This window comes from Mixophyes fleayi, chromosome 6 (genome assembly GCF_038048845.1).
Source record: "Mixophyes fleayi isolate aMixFle1 chromosome 6, aMixFle1.hap1, whole genome shotgun sequence".
NCBI lineage: Eukaryota > Metazoa > Chordata > Amphibia > Anura > Limnodynastidae > Mixophyes > Mixophyes fleayi.
This window is the reverse complement of record NC_134407.1, coordinates 81,513,308-81,533,752: the sequence shown is the minus strand read 5'-3', so window position 1 is coordinate 81,533,752 and position 20,445 is coordinate 81,513,308. Positions and strand designations below refer to the sequence as shown.

General features: G+C 38.2%; 1 protein-coding gene across 4 annotated transcripts in view; it reads left to right on the top strand.

Moving 5' to 3' along the window:
• Nucleotides 1-16,889, top strand: part of ARHGAP44 (Rho GTPase activating protein 44) — a 122,119-nt gene extending 105,230 nt beyond the window's left edge. Inside the window, exons 17-23 of one of the 4 annotated variants that reach the window (XM_075216963.1) lie at nucleotides 3,812-3,829; nucleotides 6,668-6,877; nucleotides 9,661-10,092; nucleotides 11,529-11,662; nucleotides 12,009-12,356; nucleotides 12,782-12,833; nucleotides 14,718-14,855. In XM_075216963.1, the coding sequence (XP_075073064.1) occupies nucleotides 3,812-3,829; nucleotides 6,668-6,877; nucleotides 9,661-10,092; nucleotides 11,529-11,662; nucleotides 12,009-12,356; nucleotides 12,782-12,789 (1,150 nt within the window). In that variant the 3' untranslated portion in view covers nucleotides 12,790-12,833; nucleotides 14,718-14,855. Of the gene's footprint in view, nucleotides 1-3,811; nucleotides 3,830-6,667; nucleotides 6,878-9,660; nucleotides 10,093-11,528; nucleotides 11,663-12,008; nucleotides 12,357-12,781; nucleotides 12,834-14,717 lie in introns of all 4 variants that reach the window. The other 3 variants (XM_075216961.1, XM_075216962.1, XM_075216964.1) reach the window with 3 other exon arrangements.
• Nucleotides 16,890-20,445: the final 3,556 nt, after the last annotated feature.

Here is a 20,445-nt window from a genome sequence, read left to right as displayed (position 1 = left end):
ATCATGATTACAACTGTTATAACCCATTATTGTGGACACCAGTACATTTTATATGGGACCTAGAGCTGAGCTTAGGGGACTGGTAGTTCTTATTTCTATAGCTTGATCATCCAGCGGTGGTTCCTTACTATAGTGTTAGTTTCAATACATATTCTCCTTTATATTCTTTGCTATAAGTTGTCTGATCATAAGTGTACCGTTATCTCTCCTGCCTTTTTCTGATACTGTGTGTCTATTTTATTTTTATGTGATACGTTTATGTTTTATATATTACTGAATGATAATTAAATATTGGTTTTATTTGTATGCAGTTTTCAAGCCAATTCTTTGTACTAATGTCACTAGATTTTATATTTTTATATTATAGTCTCCTGTATACATTATTACAGCAAAGATATTCCTGATATATATTTTTTTTTTTAAGGCAGAATCCAATTGTGTGTTACTTTGTATTATAATTATATACAGTGGTGAGGTCATGTAGGGAGGAGGAGTTTCCTATTTCTGTATAAATTATATATTTGTACTATGATTGTCTAGTGGTCAGGTCATATTTGGGGGTATAGTGTCCTGTGTCTGGTTAGAGTGTAATGGAACTGTATTATGTACATTGGTCAGGTCATTGTTGGGTTGTGCTGAGGGATGCAGTATCCTGTGACTGTATATATGGTAATATAGTTATATAATGATCATATCCAGTGGTGAGATTATGTTTGCAGTATCCTGTGTCTGTATAGTGTAATAGAGTTATATAATGATCATATCCAGTGGTCAGGTTATGTGGAGGGATGCAGTATCCTGTGACTGTATATAGGGTAATAGAGTTATATAATGATCATATCCAGTGGTCAGGGTATGTGGAGGGATGCAGCTTCCTGTGTCTGTATATAGGGTAATAGAGTTATATAATGATCATGTCCAGTGGTCAGGTTATGTTGAGGGATGCAGCATCTTGTGTCTGTATATAGCGTAAAAGATTTATATAATGATCATGTCCAGTGGTCAGGTTATGTTGAGGGATGCAGTATCCTGTGTCTGTATATAGGGTAATAGAGTTAAATAATGATCATGTCCAGTGGTCAGGTTATGTTGAGGGATGCAGTATCCTGTGACTGTATATAGGGGTATAGAGTTATATAATGATCATGTCCAGTGATCAGGTTATGTTGAGGGATGCAGTATCCTGTGACTGTATATAGGGTAATAGAGTTATATAATGATCATGTCCAGTGGTCAGGTTATGTTGAGGGATGCAGCATCTTGTGTCTGTATATAGCGTAAAAGATTTATATAATGATCATGTCCAGTGGTCAGGTTATGTGGAGGGATGCAGCTTCCTGTGTCTGTATATAGGGTAATAGAGTCATATAATGATCATGTCCAGTGGTCAGGTTATGTTGAGGGATGCAGTATCCTGTGACTGTATATAGGGTTATAGAGTCATATAATGATCATGTCCAGTGGTCAGGTTATGTTGAGGGATGCAGTATCCTGTGACTGTATATAGGGTAATGTTGAGGGATGCAGTATTCTGTGACTATATAGGGTAATAGAGTTATATAATGATCATGTCCAGCGGTCAGGTTATGTTGAGGGATGCAGTATCCTGTGTCTGTATATAGGGTAATAGAGTTATATAATGATCATGTCCAGTGGTCAGGTTATGTTGAGGGATGCAGTATCCTGTGTCTGTATATAGGGTAATAGAGTTATGGATTTCAAATATTGACAAGACTGTAGCTGCGAGACTGACTTTGTTCACACTACATTCTACATGCATGGGCTTATCATTTGTACCATAATACCATTCCAAAGCACCACAACATTTAAAATATCAGAAAACAAGGGATGGCTGTGCAGCAGGTCAAGCTTTACGCTATGTTCTAGTACCCAAGTCCTTAATGTGTTGATTTATAAAGCTGCCATATGGGGATGGAGGTGATCATAATATTCCTCTTTTTGGCAATCACTTGCCAAGTATCTTCTGCTAGAAACATCTAATCTGGGATCACCTACTGTTTATGAGTGGCCTCATTACAGTCTGATAGACAATCAGTAATAGGTCAGTGTCTGACATATATGTCTTTATCTATATCTATACACATACAATTATGTATGATTACCTAGATGTATACCGGCTATGTACAGGTGCTGTGTGAGGCTACATAGATGTATACTGGCTATATGGTGGCATGTGAGGCTACATAGATGTATACTGGCTATATGTGTGAGGCAATATGGAGTTATTTTGGCTATGTGGTGGGATTGTGATAGTTATATAGATGTATATTAGCTATGTGGTGGCGCTGTGTGAGGCTACATACAGGTACACAGTCTATGTTGTGGAGTGTGAGGCTACATAGAGGTATACTGGCTATATGGTGCAGTGAGAGGCTACATAGTGCTATACTGGCTACATGGTGCGGTGTGAGGCTACATAAAGGAATACTGGCTATATGGTGCAGTGTGAGGCTACATAGAGGTATACTGGCTATATGGTGCAGTGAGAGGCTACATAGAGGTATACTGGCTACATAGTGCAGTGTGAGGCTACATAAAGGAATACTGGCTATATGGTGCAGTGTGAGGCTATATAAAGGTGTACTGGCTATATGGTGCAGTGTGAGGCTATATAAAGGTATACTGGCTATGCAGTGGAGTGTGAGTTTATATGGAGTTATATTGGCTATGTGGTGGGATTGTGATCGTTATATGGAGGTATACTAGCTATGTGTGGTGCTGTGTGAGGCTACTGAGTTATACTTACTATGTCGTAGAGTGCTAGCGATAGAAGGTTAGTAAATATTATTGAGTAGGTATTGCAGCCTAATTGCAACAGTTTTGCTGCAATTTAATTAGGCAACACATGACGTGTGCTGCAATACCCTTACCTCCTACTGGTGTAGCGCACTGCATTTACTTGTTCCAGGCATTCTCTCTGTAATTGAAGACTTCACGTTGGCAGATCTTCACCAGTGTGTGAGGTTTGAGGGCATGTCAGTGTTCTTAAGTTCGACTCCTGTCATTGATGTTTCATGAGCTGTGTTCTGTCGTTTGTACATATCTACTATATAGCAGCACGCTCCCAAAAACCAAAATGTTTAGTTTACACCTGTAATAATGGTCAATAAGCTCTATGTTACTGGTGGTGAAGTCAAAACAATCACTGCTATTGGTTAGTCTATTTTGGCAGACAAGTTGTCCATCTTACATAGAGGTCAAAGTTACCATCTAAATTGGAGGTTTACAGTGGAAGCAGGACAAACATATATATGGCTTGCATCTCTCATATGTTTTCTTATTTGACAAGAATTGGATAGAACCATTGTTTCAGGATAGATAGCATTTTAATAAGACCACTTTTTTTTAACTGCAATCCAAATTGTCAGTGTCCCATTGTTTTATACCTAAAAGAGGTGGTGCCTCATAGAAAGTGTTTATACTTAGTCTGCAAACAACATAGAGGTAAAAACATTGCACAGAATTACAAAGATAATCGACCAAATGACTAGGAAATTCCATGATTATTTGGTCGTTTACCATGATATTCTGCCTTTTTGTAAGAGATCAAAGCTTGGTAAATAACTGTATATCCCACAATACTATATCATTTTATATAGAGTTTAGAAACCCAAATACAGTGACGTATTGAAGCCCATCACAGCATAACTCAATAAGATATGAAATATAATCTATAACCACTGACATTCCATACCCTTCCTAAACAGTGCAGATGAGCCAGGGAAGATGGGCCTGCCCTTTCATTCAGTATTCTTCCACTCTAATATTATTTGTGTTCTTGTCCATGCAGCCTTAGGAAAATTCAAAGGTAAGATGTACCTCCCAGGCCTATTTCCAAACAGTGTGCTGTGTCATTCCATAACCTTCTTCATGAGCGCATGTTTAATACAGTTACTGTGTGTGTTCTCTGTAGCATCTCCATCTGTGTGACTTGTGTGTTTCACATTTTCCCTTCTAAGGCCAGACAAACTACACTGCAATCAGAAGAGCTCAAAATAACACATTGACCATCAGCTTCAATGGAACAGCACCCCTCAGTGGCCAAATTATGATTGACAGTGTTAAAATGCTAAGTTGACTTTAGTTAGCAATAACCTTTAAATAATACTTTGGACTAGATTTATAAAAAATGAAAAGTGGGGGCTGTGCTAAATACAACCAATCAGATTCTGGCTCTCATTTGTCTAGCACATTCTAGAAAATGATACCTAGAATCTGATTGGCTGCTATTGGCAACATCTCCACTTTTTGTTTTTAGAAGGTTTGATAAATCTACCTCTTTGAGTTTCTCATGTGTCCCTTTAAAAAAAAGAATATCCTCCGGGAGAAATCTGCCCACACAATGAAGGGCTCAATGTGCAGATTTTGCCACAGGAGCAGACTCATACTTGTCAACTTTTCCTTGTTGGCTTCAGGGAGATCCCGGGGAGGTGGGCTTGCGGGGCGGGCTTGACGAATTGCATCATTTTGGCCCCGCCCCCTAAACGATTGTCACAATTTTGGGCAATTGCAGCAGGGGACGGGGCTAAGATGACATCATATTTGCGTCATTAAGCCCCGGTTCTCGCCACTGCCCCCTGCCACTTATCTAAGTGGTGGGGGCGAGAACCAGGAGGTTGCCCTGCTCTCCCGGGAGCCTGGGAGGTCTCCGAGAAATGCGGGAGTCTCCCGGACATTCCGGAAGAGTAGGCAACTATGCGTTAAAGAAAAGCAGCTAATGAATCTCTAGAGACTGAAGTGTCTTTTACATTTCTGTCTCCATTACTGAAGTCATGCTGTCTTACCTGTCAGTCTTTGATTAAATCATGGTCTCCATGAAAATGGCCACCTCCATAGGCATCAATACATGGACATAGGACACAATTTCTGAACTATGCCACTGATGGCGAAGCCAACCACGTTTTGTACTGGCTCAGCATCAGGGAGAATGCCAGACTCTTCAGGGAGTGAGGGAGATCACCCCTATTTCAGGGAATCTCCCTGACATTCAGGGAGGGTTGGCAAGTATGAGCTTACTTGGAACTGCGCCCAAAAGTGGAAATGACCTTTAAACGGAACATATCTAAGACATGGGAGTACTCTTTCCTTGTGTTCATCAAGAACAGCTATATTTTAACATCAATTGACGTCAAAACAATACTTTAACAAATATAACAATTATTAGGTTTGTCAAGCTGTTTTATTTTAAAGTTTAATGCATCACAGTTTAGGGGTGGAAATACAGAAGCCTATTCTACACTGTATATGGTAAGGGAGATTGATAAAAAAAAAAAAAAAAAAAAAATGACAGAGGTGATATAACCAGATGTAAACAATCAGATGCTTGTTTTCATTTTCTAAACTGAAAATTACATTTACAGTCTGATTAGTTGCTTTGTGTTAGAGCATCATAGTAGATTCCCCCGCACCCGGTTTTCACATATGTTCCTCATTATGACTACACATTGCCAGTGCTACCATTAGGCGTACCTAGGGCGCAAATGGTTAGCGAGTGCCTACAACACTGAATAAGTGACATAAAGGCACTAATCCAGTGTTTTCAATGCCACTGCTGCGTCCCAACATGGTATGCTGCAGACATGAAGCTTCTTACATGTGATGCTGCTCCTCCATGTCAGTGTTACTCTGGGAGCGTGGCGCTTGGCTATGATGTCATAGCCAAGTGCCATACTCCTAGTCTCAGGAGATGAGGATGGCATGATCCCCTGTCGCTGAGATAAAGCAGATTTAGAGGTCAGGACAAAGTGTTGAAGTTTCCATGGAAAACTAAAAGGATCCTAACATCAAGCCCTGAGCACAAGAATCTCAGAGGAGAAATGTACAGAAAAGTTTTACTTTTATTTCATCCTCTTAGATATTTTTCATGTTTCCTTGTGGAACATCCCTGACTGGTCAGCAGAACTTGAAGTAGTCAGCCTGGGAAATCCACAATTGCTCTGGTACTGTGAAATTAGAAACTCAGTTAACAATACATTGATTTAATCTCTGACACAAATAGGTTGTTTCACTGTTGTCAATTTCATGGTGCCATTTTCTGTAGTCTGCAGCACATGACTGATAAGTAGTAATATTTGGTGTCATTGGAAGTAGGGCCTGTTATTAATGTCAATATTCATTAATGAGTTGTCATATTGTCTTATGTCACTGTGTTGCTTTTGTTTACTTTGAACACTGCCCTGTTGAACAAGGTAACAAATATCAGAAAGGTTGGATTTATAAGTATGCACTGGGTATATCACTGGTTCTAGCTGGATGTATTATGAGCTTTAATTGGGGGAGTAAGGATGGAATTGATCATGATTAATATATATAAAGTGTCCCTAAGCATAGGTCTTGTGCGGTTATTAGTATATCTGGCCTATGACCAGATTTAATTACCAGATACCTAGCAGTGAGTCTGTTGTAGATGATTGGGTTCTATACCCATATTGATATAACTAATGGTATATTTCATCGAACAGTAGCTATAAATGTTCGGGTGGGAATGTGCTTTGATGTTCTCTGTTTGCTTTATTTTAACCTTTTTTTTGTTTTCCGTTCCCCTTTGCGGGATTATGTTTTACACTGTTTCCGGCTCAGTCTTTTTCTCTTTCTCTAACCTCCTTTGTAGAGATGGTAAGCAGATGTCTTTGTATTCCCCCCATAGCATGGGCGTCAGGGTGATGGACACTTCTTGGGTTGCCCGCCGCGGTTCTTCCTTAGTCCGCAAAGGCCCCTCCACCCCACCCGCCATGCAGCCCCCTGCTCCTCCTCCGCTCGATACCGCACCTCAGTCACCAAATCCCGACCTGTCCGTAGAAACTCCTTCCCCTACTCCTCCCAGTAGCGGCTCCCAGCCAGGTCCTGAGAGGACAAGGTAAGCTCTCAATCTCCATCAACACAGCTTTGCATCAAGCCACCCTAACTTTCCAAACACCTTAAATAACAATTCCCTCTCCCAAGACCGCTTTTAGGTTTTCCTTTTCCTAGTTAATTTACCAGTTTTTTCGCCTTTTCAGTCAGCATTTGGTAATAACTCCCCCCCCCACCCATACATGAAATGTGAGGGTAAAAGGGCCTCTGATAAAGACTAAATTTCCTTACCCCAGAATTTGTTTCTTTTGTATTCTGATCACTACAAGTTCCACGCAGAATTAGGGAGTCTATACTACAGACTAACCTAAACCACACAGCAGCATTTCCAGCCATAAATCATAAGCCGTTCTGGTAATCATAGAGATGCTTCTCACTTGGTCTGTAGGGAGAGCAATTGTATGATATATGTCAGAGGAAAGACAGTTTGTTAGCATAGGGAAGTATATGCTACCAGCGGCCTAGATGTGCCAAATATTGTTTGGTACAATTTAAAGGGGTTGTATGCTTCCAGATAACTTTAATTTTCTTACTTTATACATACCTTCCTATAACTTTTACTAAATACATGAATTGATCTGTATAGCTTATGCATTTCAGCCATATCTTCTTATCATTTGGCAGATTGGATTATTTTCTTTGTCCAAGAAGAGGACATTGCTCTGCTATGTGCATTAATACATCTGTATCCATAGAACAAATTTGTTGTGTATCCCATGTCAAGGAAAATACACAACTGTGCCTAATGATATAAATTCATGGAAAGCTTTATTTTTTAACGTTAAATTAGGACACGTCCTACACTCAACTCAGAATACGTCCGCACATTTTAAAGATCCCTATTACCTTCCAACTGTCCCAATTTTAGTGGTGCAGTCCTGATTTTAGGGCTCTGTCCCGCTGTCCCACCCACATGTTTGGGATGTTGGGAGGTATAGCATAGCAGCCGCAAAAGGGTGCAGTGCAGAAGGTGCTGTAGTGTTTGAGGGGAAGCAAGGCTTTTAATGGGCAACCTAGTGCTTGACAGCACTAGGCAGCCTTCTGGGGATGAGGTCATGCCCTGCATCGGGACGTGACCACACCCCTGCAATATTGGAAGGTATGTGAACATGGTGGGGTGAAAAATTGCACCCTCAAACTGGATTTACTCCTGACTATAAGTGAGATCCACTGTATTTAGTAAAGGTTGCATGAGGGCATATACAGATCAATTAAATAAGACTAATCTGAAGGTGGAACCTCCTTTAATCTCTGCTCTACAAGTCATTCATTGACACCCCCAATATCTAAGTTTTAGAGAGGAAATACAGAACCAAGCTGTATATTTGGGTTACACCAGCAGTTTCTGGAAAAGAAACAAGGAAAATTACAAACCCTTTATTTAGTAGGTGTGTATATTTATTTTTGGTGCGCACAGTTACATCATCCAAAACCCAAAGACCCACCGGTATTATCACTTAAATATGGCTGTTTGGCATAGAGGGCAGCCCCTTTGAATGGCTGCAGATTTCAAATCAGGTCACTTATTAATTTGACCAATTCATGACCTAAAAGCGGCCTGCACGTACCACATAAAGCTACCCCATTCTGCTTTGGCATGCGTGTGGCTCCTACTTTATGCCTCACTCATCCGCTTCATGGCCGCCTGGTCATTTATTGCTATTTGGAATTTTAACAAAATATATACATTTCCCTGCTCTGTTTACTTTTCTATGTACAATTTAAGACATCATAGAGTCTTTGGACTTAAATTATTACCTGTCTCTCTACTTCTAATAAACATACTTAATAATTTATCGTTTGTAGAGCAGAGCTGTCTGTATATTATCGTCTTCCCTATATCCACCTTAAATACACACATAAATGTATGCAGGCTATCGCTATTGTAATGAAAATCTGAATAGATAGGTTAATTATAACAAACTAGTTTGCTAAATATACAGCCTTATATTAAATCCAAAAGTTGATCCAATATGCACATGTTACTATACATGACATATTTACGCTGGCATTTTGTGTTATTTTAGGTTGTATAATGCCAGCAAATGCCATCTACACTTTAATGAATAGCTGCCTGCCAATATCAATGCATGGGTGAAAACCACAGAATACCACTATAAACAATCACTGTATGTAGTAAAAGTTGCAAGAGAGCATGTAGCTTTATCGGAGGATAGAAATTCCCTTATTTTTGTATAGATGATTGTCTATCGTTATTTTCTATAAAACAACTTGTATTAGGTTTACCTGTTCTTTATTAAATACAACTGGTGAATTTATTATCTTAATCTACTTATTTACTACTTGAAAAGTTATTCTGGTTTTCTGGGGAGCTGTATAGGCATGCTGTCTATCTTGGATCAACACTAGAAGAGAAGATCCTAGCCTAATTTTGCTAACTACGTAGCCATGAATAAAAAAACAAAAAACCCTGCATATTTGGTTGTGTTTGTTTGTATGTGTTGTTTGTAAATTAAATTGCATGTTTTGTGACTTTGTTTCATTTGCACATTAAATGTCATAATGTGTTGGTGCGTGTTGTTTGTGCTCGTCTGTTGCTGACCTTTGCATAACATCTTCTGCACTCAAGCTCTCTGTGTCATGCAGAGCGAATGGCTTTCTTGCAGATTTCCTTTCTTCCCTAACCTACGCGTTTCGCATCTTCATGTCCACTCTTTATTCTCTTGTTGGATTCTTCCTTGTACAAATATTTTTGTTCTTGTTTTCTGTTTCTATTTTTTGTTGTTCCTGTGTTTCTTTTCCTCCGCACCCTCCCATCGAGTACAGTGGAGATGAGATTTCGCCCCAGTGGTCGGATTCCTGTTACAACTATCCCTCCCCTGAAGAAGACAGACCCCTCTCGTACCCATGCTCGCATTACCCTACCCTCCATCCTCACCCTCCAAAAGCTCCGTCATCTGCCAGGCCTGATGCCACCTCTACCTTTCGGTGGGCTGGGTACAGCCAAACTTTACCTCCTTCCCCTCCAAAGCTTGACATAAACTCAAACCCAAAACCTTGCTTTTTACACCTCACTAAGCAAAGCTCCCTCACTGAACCTCACGCTTCTGAGCCTAACGTCTCACCCCTCTACATCAAAACCCCACTCGTCCTAACCAAACCCGACCCATCTGGTACCCCTAACCTTCCCACAATGTCAGCCTCCCCCCCGTGGCTCAGCTGTTCCTGCGCTCGAGACAAGGGAACCAAGCTGACTAGGTAATTAAAACAGGTTTGCTATATGTGACTGTAAAACTTCCGCGCCATGGGAAGGATGTTGCGTTCAAGGGCTTGCTAGAAAAATATACAATGTACCCTTTGCCAGGTAATCATTCAGTAGTGGAGATAAATTCTGCAGTATTTTGGTGACTTGTTAAAGCTATAGTAACTTCCATTAAGGGCTTATGAAGCTTTAAATATTTGAAGGAAACAAATTCAAGTGCATTTTTCTGCTAAGGATAAAACATGACTCATCTGTGTGAGTCAGTCCTATAGAGAAATCTGTAGGCTTCATATCGTTAACTAAAAAATTAAACCTGTTTCTGAAGAACAAAATCAAAATTAATGAGTGCTGTAGCAACAAGAGATTATGTGTAAAAGTCTTTAGATAACACATGACACATGACGCGTTCCTTGTGTAACAATGTAGCTTTTTTTAAAAAGTAGCAATGTTCTTGAATAGTCACATTTCAAAGTTATTTTTATGTCGCATTAAAGGGGATAAAAAATAGAAAACCAAGTGGAGTTTCCACGCCATTCCTTTTACAATTTATTAAGGGAATATACTTTAAGTGGTCACAGATCATAGTTTAATATTACAAGTACAACTTGTGTTTTACTCCATTGTATTGTACAAAAAGTAAGGAAACTTATTGAAGACCGTAAGAACTGAATAATTGAATCGGAATATCATGCTCCATAGAAAAAGTTTTAGACTGATGTCACTTGCAGACAGGGGCGTAAGAACATTTCACAAGTTTAGAACAGATATCATGACTTCAGAAAGTAGCATGAAGGCTTTTGTGTAGAAGTTCATGGGGGGGAGGGGGGGCAAAACACAGTCTTTGTTCACCCAGCAGAATTCATGGGGAGGGCAACTGCCCCCCCTGGTTCCTACACCCCTGCTTGCACAGGACATCTGACACTTTTGAAGTTACACACAATGGTCTAAGGGACATAAGGCAAAAGAATTGAGAACATCACAATACAAAATAGAAAGGGAACCCGACGCATTTCACTCACCAAGAACTTGCTCATAAAACTGTATAACTTAGTAAACCTCTACAGATTCTCTTTCCAAACATATACGGGTTCCAATGATCTCTATTGTTGGGCTAGGAGTTCAGAAACTATCCAAAATGATCTCCGATTAAAAGCTAGTTCATCAGTGCCCTAGCTGAAAAACTCACTGTAAACCAGCCAGAAATCTGATTGGTGATTAAAAATATTGTTTTGTTTTAGAAACAGATTATTGTAATCAGATCTACAAATAGGGCTTCAATATTTAGTTAAGAGCATCCAGTGTAAGCGTTATAGTGAGACTGCTTGAGATCTAAAAGAGACACATCACTTGATGTTGTTTTCTCTGTCCAATATAGAAGTCATAGGAGTAATTCTGGGTATCACTTTTATGAAGCTTGCAATTTCTTTTGCAGTACGTTAAAAGGGAAAGAGCTTTCTCCTGTTTCCGGACCAAAGGGAAGTCCCAGCACTGGTCATATGGTGTCTGCAGGTGGAATGGGGCTGAACCAGCTGTCAACGGAACAAAGTCCTCATTCTCTTAGGAAAGGTACATCTGAGATCCAGCTTGGTAGATGGCAGCAGAGGATGACACAAGATGGCCATGAGTTTATCTCCATTATGGGCATAGATTTCTCTCCGTTAGACAACATTTATGAAAATGTTTAATTGATGAGAGAGAAAAAAAAGACTTAGTTTTAGATGTGATTCAGCTTCAGGCAAGATAATGGTAAGCTAAAATATTTCAATGATATCTCTCTCTTTTGAAGGCCTTTTCTTAACAGACATCAATGGGATTGGTCACCAAATTAAGGGCTATAATGACACAAAACAATATTTTCAATCTTTGTGAGAACAGGTTGGTCTTATATTGAATCTTTTGTTTTCCTTTTCAGTGTCCAAGAAACTAGCTCCCGTTCCACCCAAGATCACATACACCCAGACAGGAGCAGTGTCAGACCAATCAACAGGTCAACCCTCTCCCGTTAGTCTTTCCCCGACTCCTCCTAGCACCCCTTCACCCTATGGACTCAGCTACCAAGGGTCACTTGCTTTGACGCCAAGTTTGGCATCTCCCCCAGCAGTGACCAGCACTTTAATAAAATCTCGTCCTACTCCTAAACCGCGGCAGAGACCCTCACTTCCCCCTCCTCAGCCTCCTACAAGTCAGTCTGCTTCCAGCCCTCAGTCTACAGAGAACAGTATCCTAGACGGCCTGTCTCCTGGAGATAGTATGTCTACAGGTAGGTAGCATTCATCTACATTTCTATCGCAACATATATATTTAAAACACATTTTATTTCATAACAAAAATGGAAGTAATGCTCAAAACTTTCCATAACACCCAAGTTATACAGTAAGGTCACACTTTCAAACCAATAGTTAATGAAGGCACAAATCAGAGGGACATGCTTATTATGTAGAATCTAGAATTTAAACGTTAGAACCAGTCCTTAGTATATTGAAGATTGTCGACTTTCTGAAGTCTAATGAAAATCTGGCAGGAAAATAATTTGGGAATAAAACAGATTTACTCTAATTGCAAAGACAAATGCCCATTTTCTTCACTGTCCATCTCCCACAAACAATTAGCACTAAGCGTTTTGTTTTTGTTTCTTTGTTGTGTTCCCTCTGTCTCCCCTCGTTCTCCCTTCCCGTTTCCTCGCAGCCGTTTGACGTGAGTGGCGCTGTGTTGGATATGTGTGAGGGGGAATCTCCTGGTAAGCTGGAGCTCCAACCGTTTCACACCCACCTTAACCATCCACTATGAGCAGTGTTGAGCAACCAAAAAGGGTCTGTTGAGCAGATGCACAGCCTATTGGGTAGCAAGACTTCTCTATTCAAGGTTCTATATGGAAATTATTTTTCACATACATATTTTCAAAACCATTCCACTGATACATATGCTATAAGTGTTCACAGCAAGAACTAGATAAAGATTCTCCAAAGCATTGAAGAAGATATACTCTTTCAAGATATGAACTTCTAGTTAAGATCTTCCTTGATTCCAAGTTTTGGGAAACCTGTCATGTGGTGCCTGTGGTAGAGAACATGCTGAATTTTCAGGAGTGATGAGAAAAAAAACCATAACCTGTCCCCTCTAATTGAATTTGGTTGCCCACCACTGCTACACTGTTTTCTATTTTCAGTCTTCGTCCCAATTCCAGTCAATGCTTCTACACATAACTGTCACTGTGAAAGTCCCTATGTCAACACTGACTGAAACACAGTATTTAATTCTGTGAGTCTCTTTTGAAAAATGAACATGCAACATGCTGAACATCACTACACTTTGTTACCAGTCAAACCTTTCACTGCTTAAAATTGCAGTATGTTCTTTTTCAGGAGAGCTTCCCAAACACTATCCAGTTTTAAGTTTAGTCTTGACTGTATTGAACAGTGCCCAGTTGACGTTCCTGGGACCACTAACATTGGTAATGTTGAGATGGACTTCCGCTGAGAAACACCTGACAGCTATGTGTACGACCCCAGCACTAACTCTCCCTAGGCAGCAGCCTTCGCATGAGTCTGCAGCCACAACGCATGGCTTAGCGCTTAACGCTTGACAAACAAGTCCACCAACACAGGGGTCTAACTGGGAGGGTTTGCATTGTTGTACCCCGTGTTTCTAGTTGTTGAAGTTTTGTTGACTGTTTGAAGCAGTGTTTTGATCGCATATTAAGTTTTAACCTGTGTCGGTGAGACAGATGTCGGGGTCTCTTTGGTGTACTGTCCTATGAATTTTAGGTATTTTGTGGTGTTGGTATAGAAGAAACCTGTGAACTGTTCAGTATAATACTCTTTGTCATCGGTTTTGGGTAATGTCCCAACATATATTTAAATCAGAATGTATATATCTGCAATGTTATGAGCTTGGCAAACAGTAAAAGAACATCCCTTAACTCTGGAATACAAGTCAGAAAACTTTACCTCCTTGTTTCTGCTTAATTTTCAATATAAATTATTTATTCATACTGGTATGTTGTATCTTATGTAAGGGTATTTTGGTTTTATTACTTAGATTAGAAATTATCATATATTGGATTAACAACACAGTAGATCTGTATTAGAAAAGAAAATATCTCTCTTCCCAAACAGCTGCTGCAAGCACTCTTTATTGCTTTTAGTATTTTTTTTTTAATTATGAAAGATTTGTAACTATATTTGTGAGTTTCAGAGTTTTCCCTCAATCGAATTTTTTTTGCAATCAGATGAAATACATATTACATAGATGAATTGATTAAGAATTGTAGATTCTTTGATCAACATGATTCATATGTTTATTATCAATGTGTGTAGCATAAATTGATGTTCAGCGTAAGGTTCACTTGTTGTTTCCAACTTTCCATTGGTTCATGTGCTGAAATTGGTCAATGCCTCATCAGAGCAACATAGACTAGGAAGCCTCGGATTCTTACCTTTGTTCTATCCATTGTTACCACACAAGGAAACATTCTATACATTTTGAGCCTAAAGGCTAGAAGTGCTTTCTTAGAGTCAGCTGTGGCAACAATATGATTGAACCTAAGAACTTCTTTCAGTGGAGAATTCTGATAATCTTTTGGAGGTTTCTAATGTCCCTCTTCCCACTCGTTACTTTCCAGATATCATCCATTTTGACATTCCATCTATCCTCATTGAGATCGACACTGCCTTGAAACGTGATGCCATGAAACAAGAAGAACAGAGGCGTTCCGCAGAAGGCAGGACGGAATCGGATGAAGAGTCGGAGAGCACGGCCCTCTGACATTAGCCACACATCGTGCCCACCATGGTTAACAGCCAAACGTGTGCCAATTTCTGTAAATGATTCCCAATGTGCTATTAACAGGGGGTGCCTTTGTTAAAGGATTTTTTTTCCAGAGTAGGCCTTTTCACACCTTTGGGTTAAATTAGTCACCTGTCCATTAAAAAAAGGGAATTTACTTCATAAATTATTTCTATTCACTTCCCTGATTCAATTTATATGTCTACTTCTACTGGACTATTGAAACACATAACAAGGTGTCAAAATCCACATTCAATTTCTATTAACCTAAGCGCAATTTCAGCCATTTTGAAAGTAGTCAGTGCTACTTATTGCATGAACCTCACATTCCAGGTGCAAGATAATAATCCCTTATACATTCTCAAATGGAAGGATATGATGTTCCTCAGCCTCGCCTGTAAGTCTTTAGTATACACAAAGCACCTCTATGGTCCTGGTCCTTCAGGCTTCTGTTTTATTGAGTATCACCAAACGTTCCCGCTTCTATAAAGTAAATTCTACAACAATGTTGGTAATTATTACTATCAAAGGAGAATATACAACACAAAGAATTCCAGCAAGTCAGGGCCTGATAATTTGAGTATTACTTCTGGCTTTTGGTACGGATCCGTTTCCTAGAACAAATCCTTTATTTTTTTATGACTGTCATATTATGAGAGCTCAGAAATTGGAGGTCAAGTGAGTGAATGCATAATTGGCCCTTTTTTAGGTTAACAAATTGCAGGTAATTTAACATTTGTGGTAGTACATTATAAGAAATGGATGCCATATTTCAACACAAATAAAATAAATAACTGATCATATAATTGACTTCTGGGGGTAAGTTTATTAAACTGAAAGTTTCTGGTGGGATTGAAAAGTTGAGATGTTGCCTATAGCAACCAATCAGATTCTAGCTGTCATTTTTTAGAATGTACTAATTAAGTTATAGCTAGAATCTGATTGGTTGCTATAGGCAATATCTCCACTATTCAAGCTGCCGGAAACTCGCAGCTTGATACATTTACTCCCAGATGTTGACTGAAAAAATATACACCAAGACGTCTGGTTTTATGAAGTCTGTTTAAATAAACTCCACTGCAGGTATTGGAAAAATAATTTTTAAAATAACATTTCTTGTATAAATATATATGTTTATTTATTCCTTGTTTAAGTCACTGTTAGAAGGGATGGATTCTTGTCAATGCCATAAATGTGTTATTAGCGTTAATATCTGGTGCTTGTAAATGTTTTGTGCTTCAGTTTTATATTTGAGGAAAATGTCAGCAATACTTGTTGTCCAGTAGTTAAGATGTAATTTAAAACCAGTGCTCAAAGTGGGCTGGTATACAGTGGTACACCTATCAAATGCCATTCACTTACATTTCTATGCCACATTTTTTGAAATTTTCACTTTGACCACTGTTTAACCATTCAAAAATTGAAGGATATATAAAATGTAATCTTTCTCCTGATCTTTGCTCAAACATCACTGGAAAAGCTAGCACAATTATGTCCACTAGTGAAAGTGAATCACTGAAAAATTCGACCAAGTACATTGGAAAAATAAGATAGAGTCAAAAGTAGTTGTGCCAGTAGGCAACATGGGGACAATTTTGCACATTTCTACATATTGGACAATTCAAAAATACATACTGTAATTTCATCTGATTAGATAACTATTTTTTTTCTTACTACCATTGCACAGTGGCTAAAGCGAGTACGTTTTTAAAAAAAAATAAAAAATAGAATTTTTAGTATCAGATTTTTAGTTAAGGGTGTTCAGGGACACCCTTAACTACAACTTTGATGGTTTTATTTATCCTATTTTTTTTATTTTGTTTTATTTTTTTATCCTTTTCTTATATCCATTTTCTCATTTCACAATCATAATGACGGTCACTTTTCCCTCTTTCAGGCACACATATTATTTGAGAGAGAAAATGTTGATTTGTACGTTTTTTAATCACATAGTGAGATTGTGGATAGTATTCATTACAAAACTTGTTTACAAAAGAAAAAGTTTAACATATTTATATATATATATATATATATATATATATATATATATATATATATATTAATATGTTGTCCTGCTTTTATAATTTTTGTTTACCGTTTGTGTATGTGTGAGTGTGTGAGATGAAAAGTTAATGGTCTATTATAGCAAAGAAGAAAAATCATGTCATTGAATACTGTATATATGTATTTGTTCATAAGACTATATGTGGTCCTAATGTACAATTGTAAAAAAAAAAAAAAATACTGCTTGATGAAGCTGTATTTTTGAAAAAAGTTGTACATAATAGAATTGAATTATTATTCGTTCAGAGTCCCTCCTCTCATCTTTTATATATATATTTTTCCTGTCACACTGAAATGTCTATATTTTATCGCAAGCAATGGTCAACCAATTCCCCAATATTTATATCTGTCTTGAAAACACTATGTCTATTTATATTTTAAATACCCATTAACAAATTTGCCACAATATGGTTAAACTTGTCTTTATAGTTAAGCATGCTTTAATGTATATTTGCGAATTTGCTTCCCATCATTTTGATAAAATAAATTAATATTGGAGTAAGTAAGAAAATCCAATCAAAATTGAGGGTTTGCAGAATATCAGAATACTCCAATATTTTATCCAGCTGGATCAACACTAGGGTCCACCCCCCCAGCTGTATTTACCAGAGTGACTGAACACTAGAGGGAAAACTGAATGATCTCTTCCCGTCTTAAAGCTGTATTAGCCTCTCCAACACCCATGTTGTGGACAATATGGAAACTAGTTTGTGGCAACTATTAAGAAATTGCAATGATAAACATTTGAAAGCAGTTTATTATTCATTTTGTGAGGCAATAAAAGAAAAATCCTCATGGCAAATAAAATATTTGTCATTGATCACCATGATTACATGAAAATGATAGAGATCTTTGAACATTGGTTGCAAGCTGTCAAGTTTTGAAGTGTTGGACAAATAATTTATTCTTTTGCTAATTAAATATTTTACCACTCTGTACTTGTTACCTATGGAGGTTCCTATGCACAGTTTTCACCTCAGTGGCACAATGTTTAACCGTGTAAAGCAATTGTATTGTTGTACTGCAGCACCAACCATGTATGCAACATGTGACTAGAACACAGAACGCTCTCTGTTACAGTACAAGGAACAGGTTATGTACAGCTGAAAATATGACATTGAATTTATAATATTTCAGCGTGTGTCAAGTTTATGGCTTTCACACGGGATGAACCCCCTTTTATTGTGTCTGAACATGTGATAATCCTGCAGATAATTATATTGTATCAGTGCGTACACATCTGTGTTGACACCAACAGGCCCGAACCATAGCTTTCCCCGAGAGCCAGCACTCTCCAGATGTCTTTTTCTATAAAATAAAAAAATATATATATAAAATAATTTTAAACAGTGTCATGATGTATTTACTTTTTAGTTGTATGTGGATTATGTGTAACGTGTAAGAAATTGGTTTTGTTTTCATATTACTGAACTTGATGGTGGAGAATTCCCATAAGCCACGGAGGAAAATGTATTAATCAGTGTTTTTTGCAAGTTTTCTGATATTTGCCAACTTTGCCTCGAAAGCCATTGCCGTTTTAAATTTGCCATGCAAAGTTTTGGCTTGAAAGGCATTGCCGTTTTAAATTGGCCCTGTAAAATTGCCAGTACACCAGCAAGTTCATTTTTACAAACCTCATGTATATGTAAGTTCACTCCCCTATTCCACTTTCTGGAACTGTGTTCGTACCAACCAAATTATAATTCTAAATTGATACCCCCAGACTGATGATAATATGGTTTTCAAATAATTATTTTTCTTTTTCCTTTTGCCTGTTGGTGGAAATTAAGCACTTAATGAAGCTGCAGGAGGACCCAGTGAGCCTTTATTTAGAGGATTTATAAATATAATATTGTTTCTCACACGCACCTATATAAAAGCAGACTCTGGGATGCAGCTATCCCTTATAACTCAAGTTGTCCAACTACATTTAAATGATGTTTATTGTTACAGAGATGCTGGGGAGTGTGCATGTTATTTTTCAAATATATGCAAAAAAAATGGATAGTAACAATCATTTACAAATAATAATAATGTCAGGGGATATGAATTCAAATGTTTAAAAATGTCATAGTAATGGAGAGTAATAAATGGATAGCAAAACAAACAATAAAGAATTGCTATTCATTTTAGCTAGATTTTCCCTACAGTGTATGTGATAAGATAGGCTTACTCTGCCACCTCGCTCTCACTATTTATTAGTGGTTTTACCAGGCTCCTTTACCGGGAACCGCTTATTTCTGGGTGTTGTGTATAATCGCTGCAGCACCTCTTTGCTTGTGACTGTGGCTGCTTCCTCCAGACTGCATATTTTGAATTAGAACTGAGGACAGCAGTCGTGCAGGTTCTTTTCATAAGAGTAATGTTTATTTCTCATAAAAAGGACTGTTACATATCAGTATGTGCTAGAGATGATGCACCCAGGAGTGATGGTAAACACAAAATACAGCAAAATGTGCTCTTTTAATAGAGCCAAAGCCAGTCTCCACCCCTGTCGTAAATTCAAATAAGCACTTGAAATATTTGACCAAACCCAATGGTTGATTTGAGCAGGGTGGCCAAACAGAGAGATGGGGTAGACTGCACTGAGTCAGCCAATTAGGACTAGATTTGACTAAGCCAATGGACAATAACTTTATGCTCATGTGCAGTTCATTTCTCACCTGGTTAGCCATGAATATAGACCTCTCCTCTTGCAGGACAGTTTTCAACACAGGGATATTACATGTTAATGTTTAGCATGAGGCAGTAGCTATGGGAGCAGAAAACAAGAGGCTAAAATTGAGATTTAAACACAATTTACAGTAATACGTGATTTCCAAGTGACTGCATGACTCATTATTAGGACAGATTCCACAGGAAGTTTTAACACATACATACACACATATGCGATGATCCCCTGCTAGGCAATGAAGCAAAGGAATGCAGTGGTCAAAGTAACAGCATCCACCTACCTGGGTTCAGACAAGATGCTAATTAACCTGCAATTTACGGTCTTAATTTTTTATTTTTTTTGGCAATAACCTTTCATTGAGTGCATTTTTAAAGAATACAAATGTGTGGATAGAGGATAATCAAACAAATTGACATACAGTATGGATGTATGGGGGGCTGATTAGAAAAAAAAAATCTCATTAAATCTGGCAAAGAGCAAGTTCTAGTTTCCAATCTTAAGTCAGACAAATTTACAAAGTCTAACATTTATGTGATTAAATGCCCTAGTTAGCTAAACATTCAAAATATGCAAAAAATAAACCAAACAAGGTTAAACATATAAGGAAGGTAAGAAAGGAGGTGAAAGCTCTTTTGTTAAAGGATTCCAGTCTTCAATGGTAACTAGGTAATGGGCAGATGAAAAGGGTCGAAAAAGTGATAACTCCCATCAACAAACTCCGCAAAAAAGGGGATTATTTGGATAAAGCAGAATATTTTTCGGTGTCTTGAAATTCCAGCCAGTAGAATCAAGTGGCACAATAATCATTAAACCTATCCAAAGAGCA